The 15,150-nt window shown below is 49.8% G+C and overlaps 2 protein-coding genes across 4 annotated transcripts; both read right to left on the bottom strand.

Annotated features, from left to right (window-relative positions):
* Nucleotides 1,110–8,983, bottom strand: LOC8054404 (guanine deaminase). Of its 2 annotated transcripts, none has more exons than XM_021452338.1 (4): nucleotides 8,723–8,983; nucleotides 2,034–2,230; nucleotides 1,590–1,694; nucleotides 1,110–1,490 (listed from the first exon to the last, which is right to left on the bottom strand). In XM_021452338.1, exons 1-4 carry the CDS (start codon nucleotides 8,736–8,738, stop codon nucleotides 1,299–1,301), a joined length of 510 nt encoding a protein of 169 aa, XP_021308013.1. In that variant the 5' UTR covers nucleotides 8,739–8,983; the 3' UTR covers nucleotides 1,110–1,298. The 2 variants fall into 2 exon arrangements, with proteins under 2 accessions (XP_021308013.1, XP_002459609.2); XM_002459564.2 differs by having other exon boundaries at nucleotides 2,034–2,233; nucleotides 8,723–8,982.
* Nucleotides 10,707–13,857, bottom strand: LOC8081804 (guanine deaminase). 2 transcript variants are annotated; one of them, XM_002459563.2, is made up of 5 exons: nucleotides 13,648–13,857; nucleotides 12,060–12,119; nucleotides 11,669–11,859; nucleotides 11,426–11,530; nucleotides 10,707–11,117 (listed from the first exon to the last, which is right to left on the bottom strand). In XM_002459563.2, exons 1-5 carry the CDS (start codon nucleotides 13,661–13,663, stop codon nucleotides 10,929–10,931), a joined length of 561 nt encoding a protein of 186 aa, XP_002459608.1. In that variant the 5' UTR covers nucleotides 13,664–13,857; the 3' UTR covers nucleotides 10,707–10,928. The 2 variants fall into 2 exon arrangements, with proteins under 2 accessions (XP_002459608.1, XP_021309446.1); XM_021453771.1 differs by lacking the exon at nucleotides 13,648–13,857 and having other exon boundaries at nucleotides 12,060–12,156.

The following is a 15,150-nucleotide window of genomic DNA, read 5'->3' as shown; positions in this document are numbered from 1 at the left end:
CCGTATCCATTTGGAATATCATCCCCATTCTTGAGCATCTCAATGGTTTTGCATTTGGGGTTTGCATTCTTGTAATTTGCAAAAAATCGCAAAATGAGGTATCCAACGGTTTTGCATTTTGAGTTTGTATTTTGAGCAACTTGGCAAATGAGAGAGCAAACTTGGTATAATTGCCAAGTCGCGGACGGCTTGGCAAAAGCCCGATCGCGCGCGTCTCCCAGTCGCTCGCGCGATCCGGACTTTTCTTCGCGCCATATATGCTCCATCGATCGCGACAAAAACCCCCGGCCCTCCACGCGTCGCCGTCCGCAGCTGATTGAAGTCGTGAGGGACTCTATCGCGAGCACCGGCCCTCCACGCGCCGTCGTCCGCTGCCGATCGCGACCGACTCCATCGCGCAGAAACTCCCTTCCCACGCGCCGCCGTCCACTGCCGATCGCGAGCAACACCATGGCGCAGAAACTCCCTCCACGCGTCGTCGTCAGCTGCCGATCACGACCAACTCCATCGCGCAGAAACTCCCTCTACGCGCCGCCGTCCGCCGCCAAGTCAATTATACGAAACCTTTGGAGATGGTCTATTTTTAGACTTTGCATTTTGTTTTGGGAGTTTGCAAACAACAACAAATGAAGTCAATTATGCAAACCCTTGGAGATGCTTAGGGAGAACACATAACGGTAAAGAGAAAATGCATCAAAAGGTTGAAAAGTGCAAGTGGTGACTCTGGTTGCCTTCCTCTACTGCAATCAGGGCTAATTCTCGTCCGTCATCGTCGCCGATGGAATCTGACTTCTGAGTATCTGACGCTGTTACAATCTTCTTGAGAGCCGGAGAAACGTTATAGAGTTCTTACTCGTGATCATTGACGAACTGAGATGTCTTCAGGCCAACATGATCCTCTGCGAGACAAGAAAAGGCACAAGCAGCAGTATATAGCAGGAACAAATGGAATCTGTTGGAAATGGAATCAGACTGAAAAGCATCAGGCGACCGTCAGTTCAGTTTGTTCAGAAAAAAAAAAATGCAATCTGGTAGATCGAGCAACAAAGTAGCATCAACTCTCGCAATACAGGCAATTTATCGGGGAAGGAGATCTGTTTGATAAACCATGGGTTTGCATTTGTTTAGTAAATAGAAAACCTTCCAGTTTTTTCATATAGCATCGTGTATTATTATTACAGAGTCACACAGCTCAAGGCTGACGTTAAAAAGAAATAACGTACTGATATAACAAACCATGTGATGCATTTTTTTTCAGAAAAAGGGAATTTATTCCGGTCTCCAGGCATATGAAATGTCTAAATCTGAACGTCCCACAGGCAACAAAAGCTTGGAAATGGCACCATTCCTTTGGCTTCCACAAGTAACAACTGACAACCATCCACCATCTCTATGCCGGATTTCTGATAGTACTCTATAAAGACATCTGGGAGGATGCCATTGAGCCCAGCAGCAGCAGCAACCTCCGACTTGGCTCCATACACCACCTTCTGTGTAGTTGCAGGATGCATCAACGAAACAAAAGTGTGAACAATCATCATCTTCACCTCTATATATATATGTTTCTAGTCAAGAAATGGAAGAAGAACCTTTATCTTGGATAGGCGAATGAGCCCCAAGCACATCGGGCATGGCTCACAGGACGTGTAGATTTCGCAGTCGGAGAGGTTGATTTTCCCTAGTTTCTTGCAAGCCTGAAATGCCGAGAGAGATTAAGAGTACAACATTGTGAGCATGGAAGGAACTAGATTAAGGCCTTGTTTAGATACATCCAAAAACCCAAAACTTTACAAGATTTCCCATCACATTGAATCTTGCGGCACATGCATGAAACATTAAATATAGATAAAAAAGATAACTAATTGCACAGTTTACATGTAAATCACGAGACGAATCTTTTAAGCCTAGTTGCTTCATGATTGGATAATGTTTGTCAAATAAAAACGAAAGTGCTATAGTGTCAAAATCCAAAAATTTTTTGGATCTAAACAAGGCCTAATATAACACAGGTTTAAAATGCAAACTAGGACTACCTGTCTTATGGCGGCGACTTCAGCATGCGCCGATGGATCAGTGTCCTTCCGGACCAAGTTGTGGCTGCTGACCACCTCTTCGTCACCATGCACGATGACTGCCCCGAAGGGGTACCCGCCGTCGCACTCAACTGCCCGGTAAGCTTCGTCCACGGCTTTCAAGATGAACTTGTAGTCCCGCTCTTCTTGGCTTGCTGCTGCTGATAAGACAAATCCCAAGCCAGAGACACTCTTTCAACAGTGACCGAGTATATAACCGAACTGACAGATTCTTATGATCAGAAGATGCATTAGTATGGCAATTTGAATCTAGTGATCTCTATTCTTCCCAACCATTATAGAGGGTGATCAATTTGAAACTTATTCCGTTCCAGTTCCTGCAGTTTGACAGCTTAAAAACCTCTCAGAGTTCACTTTTTACTCTGGCTGTTTGGTAACAACAACCTCCTAACTGCTAACTGGGGATAACCTGGGGTGAGAGGAAGGGAGATAATAAAAGGATCATTTTATCCTGTTTTGTTGTGAAAGAGAGTCTGTTCACCATTTGTTCTTCAACTGCTAGCTGATAAGCAGATTTGGAGCTTTATCTCCTCGGTTTTGCTAGACCTCGTGGACAGGATTTCTTGTCTGGGGCCTGGACAACTTGGCGAAGTGATAAGAAGTTTACTTTTGTTAACTTTTTTTTTGGCTACTGCCACGTTGGGGATCTGGAAACTGAGAAATTGCATGTGCTTTCGGAATGTAGGTTGGAAGGATGTAAAATATATAATCTTTGTTGCTGAAAATTATGGTTATGATCCAAGGGTGGGGTGTGCTCATGCTCTGCCCAACAGATAAGAAAAATGGAATTCACCTCAAAATTGCAAGAGCTGAAGGACCCGCAAGAATCTCTGGTTGAATCTGTCAGTCACCGGACGTCGGTGCACACCGGCGGCGAGGACACGAGCAGAGGTGAGGGAACAAGAACACACACGAACACTGGAACACAGAGTTTTTGTGCTGCAAATCGCGGCAGCGTTTTCTGATGTATTCGACTCTTATTTATTGGAATTACAAAGCAGAGCAGCACAAGCCACGGCCGCACGATCACGCAGGATGCGCACGTCCATCCCCATGCGCCGTAACAGCCGGCCATGGCTTGCATGCTCAGGTTCATGGCGAGCTAATCTCGTCCACTACCTCCTACGCACACGGGCACCACAAGCCGGCCCTCGTGTGCATGCAGAACAGAATAACAAACATGCTATGCTATGTAACAGACTACAAAAGGATTACTAACAAATTCTCCTCCTAATCCTTGTGTAGTCCCTGTACACAAACGACACCAATTCTGGAACGTAACTCGCAAAAGCGTTCACGCCCCAGTGCTTTGGTAAGAATGTCCGCCAGCTGCTCCTCCGTCCCGATGGACTGGAGTTTCACCCTGTCTTCCTCAACACACTCACGAATGTAATGATAACGAACATCAATGTGCTTACTGCGATCATGGAAGACGGGATTCTTGCTGAGTGCGATGGCGGACTCGTTGTCGATCCTCAAAGTGACGGCGTCAGCCTGCTCGCTCTTGAGTTCAGCAAGCAGCCGCGCCAGCCATACCCCCTGGCAAGCTGCTGTCGTCGCTGCAATGTACTCCGCTTCGCAGGAGGACAGTGCCACAATCTTCTGCTTCTGTGACTGCCAGGTGATGGTGTTGTCGCCGAGGAAGAAGAGGATACCTGAGGTACTCTTGCGCGTGTCAATGTCCCCAGCCATGTCACTGTCGCTGTAGCCGACCAGCTGGGGATTCTTCTTCCTCTTGTAGCAGCAGCCGAAGTGCAGAGTGCCCGCAACGTATCGCAGCACTCGCTTCATGGCTGCCAGGTGTTCGGTGGTCGGATTCTCCATGAATCGGCTGATGTAGCCCACCGAGTACGTCAAGTCCGGTCTTGAGTTCACCAAATACCGCAGCGAGCCCACCACACTGCGATACATGGATGAGTCGATGGCTGGGGCTGAGCTCACCTTGCTCAACTTCAGGCGAGGCTCCATCGGCGTTGCGCTGGGATTGCACCCTGTCAGGCCTGCTGTCTCTAGGATCTTGGCAGCGTAAGAACTCTGGCAGATGGTGATGCCAGCCTCAGTCTGAGACACCTCCAGACCAAGGTAGTAGTGGAGCAGGCCCAAGTCGCTCATCTTGAAAGTGGCTTTCATCTGTCCCTTGAAGGTGTCGATGTCGACCTGGTTGCCGCCGGCGATGATGAGGTCATCGACATAGACCCCCACCACCAGCCGGCGTGCACCGGCTCCGCGCAGATAGACGGCGTGCTCAGAGGGGCTCCTCCGAAACCCAAGTCCGATGAGGGACTTGTCGAGCTTGGCGTACCACGCCCTCGGCGCTTGGCGTAGCCCGTACAGGGCCTTGATGAGGCGCAGGACCTTGTTCTCTTGCCCACGCAGAACGAAGCCGGGGGGCTGTGCGACGTACACCTCCTCCTGGAGCACGCCGTTCAAGAACGCGGACTTCACGTCCATGTGATGGACAGCCCAGCCTTGACAGGCGGCGTGAGCTAGCAGGAGCCGAACAGACTCCAGCCGAGCAACAGGGGCGAAGACTTCGTCATAGTCGATGCCCTGCCGCTGCACGTACCCCTTGGCGACGAGGCGAGCCTTGTGCTTGGTGACGATGCCGGAGGCGTCCTTTTTGACCTTGTACACCCACTTGAGGCCGATGGGCTTTGCACGCGCCGGCAGCTCCACCAGGTTCCATGTACCGCTGGCCTCGATGGAGGTCATTTCGTCAAGCATTGCAAGGCGCCAGCACTCGTGGCGCATCGCCTCCTCGAAGGATGTCGGCTCAGCGTCACTGGCCAACAGCAAGCGTTCCTCCAGCTCGCGGTGTGCAAGACCAGGCGTGTCAGCCTGTCCAAGCACGTTGTCGAGGCGCCGAAAACGCAGGGGTGCGTCGTCGTCGTGATCGGCGTCGAGATGCTCGTCAGCCCCGGATACCGGTGGAGATGCGAACTGGACCTGGGGCTGTGTCGCGAGGCTTGACGGCGATGCTGGGTCGGGGCCGACAGGAGACGCGTGCACGCTTGAGGGAGTCGGTGAAGCGGAGCTCGATGCAGGAGCATAAGCCGTAGTCGTTCTGGTGGTGGTGATCACAGGGAGCTCCTGCGGCGTCGACTCTTCAATGTTGAAGTCTCCAGGCTCGTTGTGGTCCGTTGCTGACCACGCCCACTGCGCCGCCTCATCGAACACCACATCGCGGCTGATGTGGACTCGGCGCGTCGAGGGATCGTAGGCTCGATAAGCCTTGGACCCCGGTTCGTAGCCGACAAACACCATGCGCCGGCTGCGGTCCTCTAGCTTCTTGAGGTGAGGCGTGTTCACTTTCACGTGGGCGATGCAGCCGAACGTCCTGAGGTGCTGGACCGACGGCGTGCTCCCGTTCCAAAGCTGGTAAGGAGTCTTGCCGCCGATCGCCTTGGACGAAGACCTGTTCAGCAGGTAGACTGTCGTCGTCACAGCCTCCCCCCAGAACACCCCAGGGAGAGCCTTGGCCTTCATCATGCTTCTGGCCGTGCCCACGACGGTCTGATTGCGCCGCTCCACGACGCCGTTTTGTTGAGGTGTGTACGGCGCCGTGAGTTGCCTGTGGACGCCGAGTTGAGCGCAGTAGTCGACGAAGTCAGCGGCGGCGAATTCTCCACCACGGTCTGTGCGCAGCGTCACCACCTTCTTGCCACTCTTGCGTTCCGCCGCGGCCTGGATGTTCTTGATGGCGTTGGCCGCGGCATCCTTGGTCGGCAGCAGGGAGATCCACATAAAACGTGAATAATCATCGACCAGCAGTAGGAAGTATCTGTTACCACTCGGTGTCGCCGGCGTGATTGGACCGCAGATGTCTCCATGGAGGAGCTGGAGCGGCTCCGTGGAACGCCTGAGCATCTTCTGGGGAAACGGCGCCCTCTTCTGCTTGCCGGCGAGGCAGGCCTCACAGACCTGCTGGACTTGGTCGATGACTGGCAGGCCGCGGACGAGCTCCTCGCGTCCCATCTTGCGCAGCGCGGCGAAGTGGATGTGGCCGAACCGCGCGTGCCATCGCCAGGCGTCGTCGTCAGTGCGTGCCGCCAAGCACACAGGGCGCGCGATGGTGACGTCGAGGGTGTACAGCCGCCCGGGACTCCGTGGGATCTTGGCGAGGAGTCGCCGGTCTTCGTCACGCACCCGCATCACGCCGTGTTCCACCAGCACCTGGTACCCGCCTTCATCCAGCTGTCCGACGGAGATGATGTTGGCGGTAAGGCGCGGGAGGAAGTAGACGTTGGCGAGCGCGCGATGCTCCCCGTTCTTGCATTGGAAGAGCACCGTGCCGATGCCCTCGATGCGCGCGACGGAGCCATCCCCGAATCGGACGGAGCCGGTGACGCCGGTGTCGATGTCGGCGAAGGCGGCGCGGGATCCGGACATATGATTCGATGCGCCAGTGTCCAGGATCCAGCGCGACGGGTCCCGGTCCGCCTCGTCGCTGAGCTCGGCGTGGACCTTCTTCTCCACGACGTGGAGCTCGGGGAGCGCCACGGATTGCGGCGGCGGCGGCTCGGTGGAGCGTGGCGAGGGCGGCGGAGTGGAGACGAGGGACTCCTCCTGGGCCGCACCGATGGCTAGCATCAGGGTGGCCTCTTCCTCTTGGGCCACATGGGCCTGCTGAGCGGGCTCCTCCTTCTTCTTGCTGCGGCAGTCGCGGGCCCAATGCCCCTTCTTGCCACAGCGCGGGCAAGGCTCATCTGGTGGAGGTCCTCGACTGGAGCCGCCGGAGCCACGACCGCGGCCTCTGCCGCGCTGCTTGCCACGGCCGCCGGAGGTGGAGCCGCCGCGACTGGACTCTTGGTCCTTCTTCTTGTACCTCTCGATCCACTGCTCCTCCGTAAGGAGCAGCTTACCGCCCGCAGTGTGCGCTGGTGTAGGCTCGACGTCGTCGGCCGCCTTGAGCCTTCCCGTGACCTCCTCAATGGATAGCTGAGAGATGTCAAGCAAGGTCTCAATTGAAATTACCAGCTGCTTGTAGCGTGCGCGGGCGACGCGGAGGTATTTGGCCACCACTTTGGCCTCGGGCTCGGGGTCGCCGAGTGTCGCAAGGCGCTGCACGATCCCGGTGAGGCGCAGGGAGAAGTCCTCGATGGCCTCGCCTTCACGGAGCGCGATGTTCTCGTACTCGGCGCGGAGGGACTGCGCCGTGGCCGTCCGCACGCGTTCGTCCCCGATGCGGAGCGTCCTGATGGTCTCCCAAGCCTCCTTGGCCGTCTCCTTCGTGGCGAGCGCGGGCACCATGTCGCCGGGGACAGCGCTGCAGATGGCGTCGAGGGCGCTGCGGTCGTCGTCGAACTCGACGTCGTCGAACTCGATGGCGTCCCAGAGGTGGCGCGCCTGCAGCTTCAACTTCATGCGGAGTGACCACTCATGGTAGTTGGTCCGTGTCAGCTGCGGCCAGTTGCCAACGCTGCCCCCCTCGCGGACGATGCGCTCGACGACGATCTCCCACGGACGGCGTGCGTCGCGGGTCACTGAGCGGCTGTGGTCACCGCGACGAGAGCGACGCCGCGGGGAGCGACGCCGTGGGGAGCGTGAGCGCGTCGGGGACTTGCCGCTGGAACCGTCGCCCTTCTCCTTTGTGCTCTTCGGCGGCGGTGACGACATGATCGTCGCGGAGCTCGATCGATCCTAGCTCTGATGCCACTTGTCAGTCACCGGACGTCGGTGCACACCGGCGGCGAGGACACGAGCAGAGGTGAGGGAACAAGAACACACACGAACACTGGAACACAGAGTTTTTGTGCTGCAAATCGCGGCAGCGTTTTCTGATGTATTCGACTCTTATTTATTGGAATTACAAAGCAGAGCAGCACAAGCCACGGCCGCACGATCACGCAGGATGCGCACGTCCATCCCCATGCGCCGTAACAGCCGGCCATGGCTTGCATGCTCAGGTTCATGGCGAGCTAATCTCGTCCACTACCTCCTACGCACACGGGCACCACAAGCCGGCCCTCGTGTGCATGCAGAACAGAATAACAAACATGCTATGCTATGTAACAGACTACAAAAGGATTACTAACAGAATCAAGTGGTTGATCCTGGGAAGCATTGCTTACTTGTTCGAGCTGAGAATGCAGGACAGTGGACAACCAAGTCAATCCCTCGTGAAGCTCAAAGGCTTGCTGTGTGTGTGTGTGTGGTGGGATTTGCAGCCTGGAGGCCTGTCCTGAACTACATTGTGTAGGATGTGGATTATCCGAATGCTGAAAAATAAAAAAAACCGAACCATAGGCAAAATGTGGGCCTCCGACCAACGGATAGAACTTATTTCAGCGACTAGGAAGGTATCAGATCGATGGATTGGGAATCTATATCACTACTCCGACCATCACTTTCAGTTCCAAGAAACCTGTATTGACCTTCATCAGTTCGTTCAGGTCAAGTGTCCAACTCAAAGAACCGTGCTCAAGTCCTAATCGGCCAATCCCCAACAGATCTCATCACGGACAGGGCTTCTCCCCGCACTTCATGTTCATGAAAGCCAACTCCAGTGGACTAAAGCTCACGGACTGAATCAAAGCTTACTAGAGACGATATCCCCAATTCATGGGAAACAGGGAAACTATTTGCTAGTAGTAGTGTAGTAGGGGAAGAGAGCGGAAGAAAATACATACCCTGAGGCGCCTCCATGGATGGCGGTAGCAGGAGCTGGGACGGAGAAGCTGAGCAAGAGGCAATGGGGACGGAGGCGTGGCCGGCGCCGGTGAAGACGGTGGAGCCGGTGATGATGAAATGGTGGTGATCCGTGTGCCTGTGACCTTCCCGGTTGGGGTCGCTATCTCCAGTCCAGTTCTCCTTGTGTTAAATAATTGGGATGATCGTCCGCGAGGAACATGCCTGTATTAACTATTAAGTACTCATTGGGAGAAAAAGAAGAGAGAATGTACTACTACTACATGTCTTTAAAGGCCTTGCTCGCTGTCGCGATTGTGTTTGGTGCTTCTTTGGCATCCAAATTTTTTCATCCATCCCATCGAATCTTTAGACACATGCATGGAACATTAAATGTAGATAAAAAAATGAACTAATTACACAGTTTAGTTGAGAATCGCGAGACGAATCTTTTAAGCCTAGTTACTCCATAATTAGCCTTAAGTGCTACAGTAACCCACATATGCTAATGACAGATTAATTATGCTTAATAAATTTGTCTTGCAGTTTCCTGACGAGCTATGTAATTTGTTTTTTTATTAGTTTTTAAAAACCCCTCCCGACATCCTTCCGACACATCCGATGTGACACCCAAAAAATTTTTATCCTCAATCTAAACAGGCCCAATCTTCCAAGTGGAATAAATTATTCACTGGCGGCTCAGTTTTCATATTGGACATTTAAGCTCAGACACATGTCTCACGCTACTAGCCACCTCAAAGTGGTTGCCCAGGGATTGATTTACTATTACTCTATCCATTTAAAATTATATGAGACGTTCTGAATTTTTTTTCTAGATACATTATTGTTATTGTTAGGTAAATTATACTTAGAGACACCGATCAATTGTGTAATATGCTGATGGATACCGCTTACTTTAAAATATGCCCAGTACTATTATACAATCGTGTGGTTCTTTGTTTCAGGACACCACGGCTCTTAGAATATTCATTTTCGTAATTTGGGAGAGGGAAAAGGAGGTGAATAGACCATATTGCCCCCTACGATCTTCTACCTCGGCAGCCTCTTCTCCATCCTTCTGCCATTAATGGAAAAACTAAACTCCATGGATTTGTCCATCCATGTGAGCTTTCCCCTGAGCCGCTCATATGATAATGGACGAATGAAAGGTCTCTGCCCATCCATGGCTCTCGGCATAGCCTAAGAGCAGCTCCACGCGGCAGTTCTCCATTAGAGCGAGAGGCAGGGTGGCATTGTGGCGGCCGGAGAACATCAACGGTCAGCGGAGGAGGTCAATTAAGGAGAGAAGGTGTGGGAGCGGCATGCGCGCATGGTGCTCGGGGTGGCTGTTATTGAGGAGGAGGATAGGGGAATGGGAGAGAAGAAGCCGGGTGGAAGAAGACTTGCAGGGGCAATCAAGTCTATTAACCGCCCTTTCTATCTCCCAACTTGGGAAATAGATATTTTAATAGCTGCAATGTCTAGCAGTAAAGAACCATAATTTTATAATAGTACTGGCAAATTTTGGAGTTGACCGTATATTACATAATTTAACAGTGTCCCTGAGCAAAATTTGCCTAATCAATATTTATTATCTTGACTCTCTCTATTTATGTATTTTCTACCACAAAACTTGTTTAGATGCTCTATTCGTGGAGTTGGAGGTGCACATAGCAATCCACTCCAAAATACCTATAGAGAAATGTGAAACTTTGAAAAATACAATTAAATAAACATTGATTTGGGATGTCAAAGTCTATATTTAGTATTTCTTACATGTGTCTAAACATTTAATGTGATAAGTGTTAAAAAAAACAGAAGGAACCAAACAGACCCCAAAATACATCAATCAGGTAAACCTGCAAGCGGAATCTTCTGAGTTCTGACACAGTTCTCAACAATCTACAATGGCACCCTGGAAACATGAAACATCAGAAAAAAGGGACCTTGTACTCGAATTTAACAATGTGCTAAAAGGCACCATCAGAGAGGGGGAAAGTAAATTCCATTAACTGCACATTAAGTTACAGCAAAGAACAATCTTGTGTCTGTTTACTGTTTACAACAAATCCATGCATCATCATCAGAATGTTAAACAATGGAATCGAGATATTTTTTCCGAAAGAATGGACATTTTGGCAACTGTATTATTCATTGTCCTTCTGGGTGAGCATTGTACAAATCTGAAATCTCCTCTTCTGCTAAGCATCAGTACATCCGGAACTTCTCCTTAGTCTTTTCAAAGACCTGCTCAGCGATCAGCGCACCGTTGCCGTCGGCCTTCTTGATCTCCATGTTGGCCTTCTGGTAGAACCCAGTGCCTCTCAGAGCATCTGCGATGAAGTCGTCGAATCCAATGGCGATGGCAGCCTCTGCCTTGGCTCCATAAACCAGCCTCTGCGTTGGGTAGGAATGTTAGACAACACTCAGGGGCTGTTTTGTTCGTGAACTTTTTTGTAAAGTGTTACCGTAGCATTTTCGTTTGTATTTGACAATTATTGTTCAACCATGGACTAACTAGGCTCAAAAGATTCGTCTCACAAATTACAGGCGAACTATGCAATTAGTTCTTTTTTGGCTGCAAGATTCGATGTGACGTAGAATCTTGAAAGATTTTGCAAAATTTTTGGAAACTAAACAGTCCCTCAATAATGTCTAGGTGCGCCTATCAGTTTAGGTAATCATCAAAACAGTAAAGTATGAACCTTGATTCTGGAGAGATGAACTGCACCGAAGCACATTGGGCATGGCTCACAGGACGCGTAAATTTCGCAGTCAGAGAGCTCAATTTTCCCAAGCTTTTTGCAAGCCTAAAAATATGGACATATGGTGATCATCAAACACATAGAAAATAATGCAATTAACTGCCAGAAAGATTACAGAAAGAGATCAAAGTAATGATAATTTTACTGAGAGCAACTGCTAATGGTAGCCTTCAAGTAATTTACCTCCCTAATTGCAGTTACTTCAGCGTGCGCAGTAGGGTCAGTGTGCTTCAGAACCATGTTATGGCAGCTAACTACTACTTCATCATTACGGACTACAACTGCTCCAAATGGACCTCCATCGCCATTATCGACTCCTCGATATGCCTCTTCCACTGCTTTTGTCAAGAATTTGTGATCCCTGTCTTGCACAGCTACAAAATTCACCAAAATGCATGTCTTAGATCAGTTTTATTGCTGTGGTTACGTTACATAAAAGCAAATTTCACCAAATGGCGAAACTGTGACCATAGAGATCGTTGGTCAATGTCAATGTTAACCTTCTGTCAGTAAGTAAAGCTGTGCAACTAAAGGGAATTACGAAAAGTAATTATTACCACAGAAATGCTCTCACCTTCCTGATGACCAGCAAATGCAGAAGCAACTGAGATGGTTCCATCCTTTGACTCCACAACTGCAGTAGTTGAAAAGCACATACATTAAGATTGAGGTCATGGTTTATCAGAAGAAACTGGTCTTCAAATATTGATTATATATACAACTAATTAACGACAAATTTCAGCAGATTACTTCGCCCTTAAACTTGTATCGAACCACAAAGAAATCAGGTTGGCAGGCAAGAAAAGATGTAGCTGCGAAAAATAATGTAGGTTCCTTTTGAAGCAAAGACATAAATTTCAATTCCTGACATACAGTTCTGACTTGTACATTCAAATGAAACAAATACTTTGGCTGAACTTGGAGACAACAGATCCTCAGTTGCATTTCAGACATCAATTCATTCGTGGCAAACACTAAATCACCTCCCCACTTCTAGGCTGGAACCTCGTTGCCATTATCTTAAAAAGAGTCAATTTTGTGTCAGATACCAGAATGTCCTAGTCCTAGAAGAAGGCCGGTCCTCCGTCTGCACTGCATGACCCAGTGTAGAATTTTACTTGTGGAGACAAATACCAGTACCGTTTCTTGTCATTTGATGCCTATCTTATATATGTATTTTGGCATGTGCCGTGGTGGCAGGACATATGTGGAATGAGCGGGCATGAGAGACAAGATTAATTAATAGTAGCATGGATCCAACCGCTATGGTCTGGCTGCTTTGCTTGCTGTAGTTTAGAGAAAGAAGAAAAATTGTTGCATGATGTCATGCCTGATATAAATTCAGTAGAGCAACAAACAGAGTACAGACTGACGGACCTTCCAAAGCGACAGGTCAGGAAACAGCACAAGAGAAGCATGGGAACGCATCTGACACGTGGATCTGTATCTGAAAAGCTCTAGTACAATAATAACACAGACATCGTTGCTAAGCACATGCGTGTGCATCCACCAACCCTTAAACGGTAAAATTCCAAGTTTGTGATGAGCAATCTGATTGGAATCTGACGGGCAAAGGTGACCCAGGCAAAGTAGTAGGCAACTGAGTTGTTGCAACAACCCTGCCCAATGCCCAAACTCCACAGAAACAGGTCCGACTTATTTACGACAGGCGTTCAAGAATCACTCAGTCTCACCCCACGTGATTCGCAGAAGCAGCAAGTAATCAGCTAGTGCGCATTTTTCATACGCAAGATATGGTAAGATGGTAAGAAAAATCGAGGCTAGAACGCGTCGCTAGCTAGGATTCTACTCTGTCATCAACATGATAGGTGGTAAAATTCATGCCCTCCCTGGAACAGGATCGAGAAAAGAACCGATCGACCAGAGCCTACTCGAGGAAAAGATGCCCCCCATTGGCACCAGAATCCGCTCCAATCAACCCCCACCGCCCAACGACAGACCACACATCCATCCTCCTGCTCCCTCGAAACCCCCCGAAACAGAAACAAGAACAGAGATGGAATTCGATCGAGGCCCGCGATACATCAACAGCCGAAGCTTACGTGGCCACAGGCCGCCACCGAATCGGTTACTTACTGCTACCAGCGTACAGTACCTCTCATCACGACGAGAGAGAGAGAGAGAGAGAGAGAGAGACGTACCTTGCGCCTCATCCATGGCTGGTGGTCGGAGAGAGAGAGAGACGACGACGGCTCCAGCAACTTTTGAGCGAGAGAGAAACGGGGTGGGGGCGACGACGCGAGACGCGACGGTGCCAAAGATTCCCTGGTCGGCTCGGCCGCGGTGGATGGCGGTGGCGTCTCGTGTCGTGCTCTTCTCCCGCCGCCGATCGGGTCGGGTGGGGGGTGGGGGTGTCGTCTAAATAAGGAGGCCGGGGCCGGGGCCGGGGCGGTCGACTCCGACTCTGCTGGGCGTCACCCAAGGTCACTGCCACCCTGTCCCCACGGACATGCATGAGGTGGGTGGACATGGTGCACGGGGCAGAGGGGATGGGATGGTCAGCCATGTGCACGACAGCACGAGCACGGGGCAGGGATGAAAATGATATATCCGTGTCTAAATATTTAATATTTGATGTTCTATCTGTATTCAAATACTTAAATCGTATATTTATAATGTTATCCGTACTAATTATATCTAATTATATTTTATCTGATACGGTTAATGTCATCCGTACTAAAATCTAAATCTGATCAGAAATATAAAAACAAATACTCCCTCTATACCCATAAAGAAAGTCGTTTTGGACAAGATTTAAGTCAGATATTGAAAATATAAATCATGAATAACTTTTAAGTTGTTCAATTTGAAAATGTAAAAACCATATAAATAGATTTGTCTTAAAAAATACTTTCACAAAAGTATACATATACCACTTTTTGATAAATATTTTTTAAAAAAATAAAGAGCCAAAGTTAGGTTTTGAAGACCACATCATTATCCTAAACGATTTCCTTTATAGATAGGGCCTTGTTTACTTCCGAAAAGTAAAAAGTTTTCGGTACTGTAGCACTTTCGTTTGTTTGTGACAAATATTATCCAATCATGGACTGACTAGGATCAAAAGATTCGTCTCGTGATTTACAGCTAAACTGTGTAATTAATTTTTGTTTTCGTCTATATTTAATGTTTCATGCATGTGCCACAAAATTCGATGTGACGGAAAATCTTGAAAACTTTTTGGTTTTTAGGGTGAACTAAACAAGCCCTAGGTATGAAGAAAATATACGATATCAATAATATTCGTTCTTATTTGATCCGTTTTCATCGAAGATGCCTTGCTCTTGCACGTTTTTGCAGCGCAACGGAAAGTCACGAGTGTGTGTGATCTGTTTTGGCACGCCTACCTACTGTCGTTCGGCTGGTACGCCCGCCCGGGGGACCGAACTCTGTGCCGTATGGGCTAAGTACTCCCGTCCGTCGCCGGCGCCGACCACCGCCCGGGGGCACGCATTCACATGGTCTTCGTGTGCTCTTCTAATTAATCCCTGGGGATCATCGTCGGTAACGCTGGGGACGCCACGCCAGCCATGATCGCCAGCCTCGTTGGAGCTTGCTGCACATATTCCTCGTTGCCTGCTTTCGTCTAGGCAAATCGTCTTTAACTCATCATTCAATGTTCATTTGTCTGATAAATCGTGACA

The sequence above is a fragment of the Sorghum bicolor genome, chromosome 2 (assembly GCF_000003195.3).
Source record: "Sorghum bicolor cultivar BTx623 chromosome 2, Sorghum_bicolor_NCBIv3, whole genome shotgun sequence".
Classification (NCBI taxonomy): Eukaryota; Viridiplantae; Streptophyta; class Magnoliopsida; order Poales; family Poaceae; genus Sorghum; species Sorghum bicolor.
Note: the sequence above shows the minus strand (reverse complement) of the source record. Positions and strands in the feature narration are given on the sequence as shown.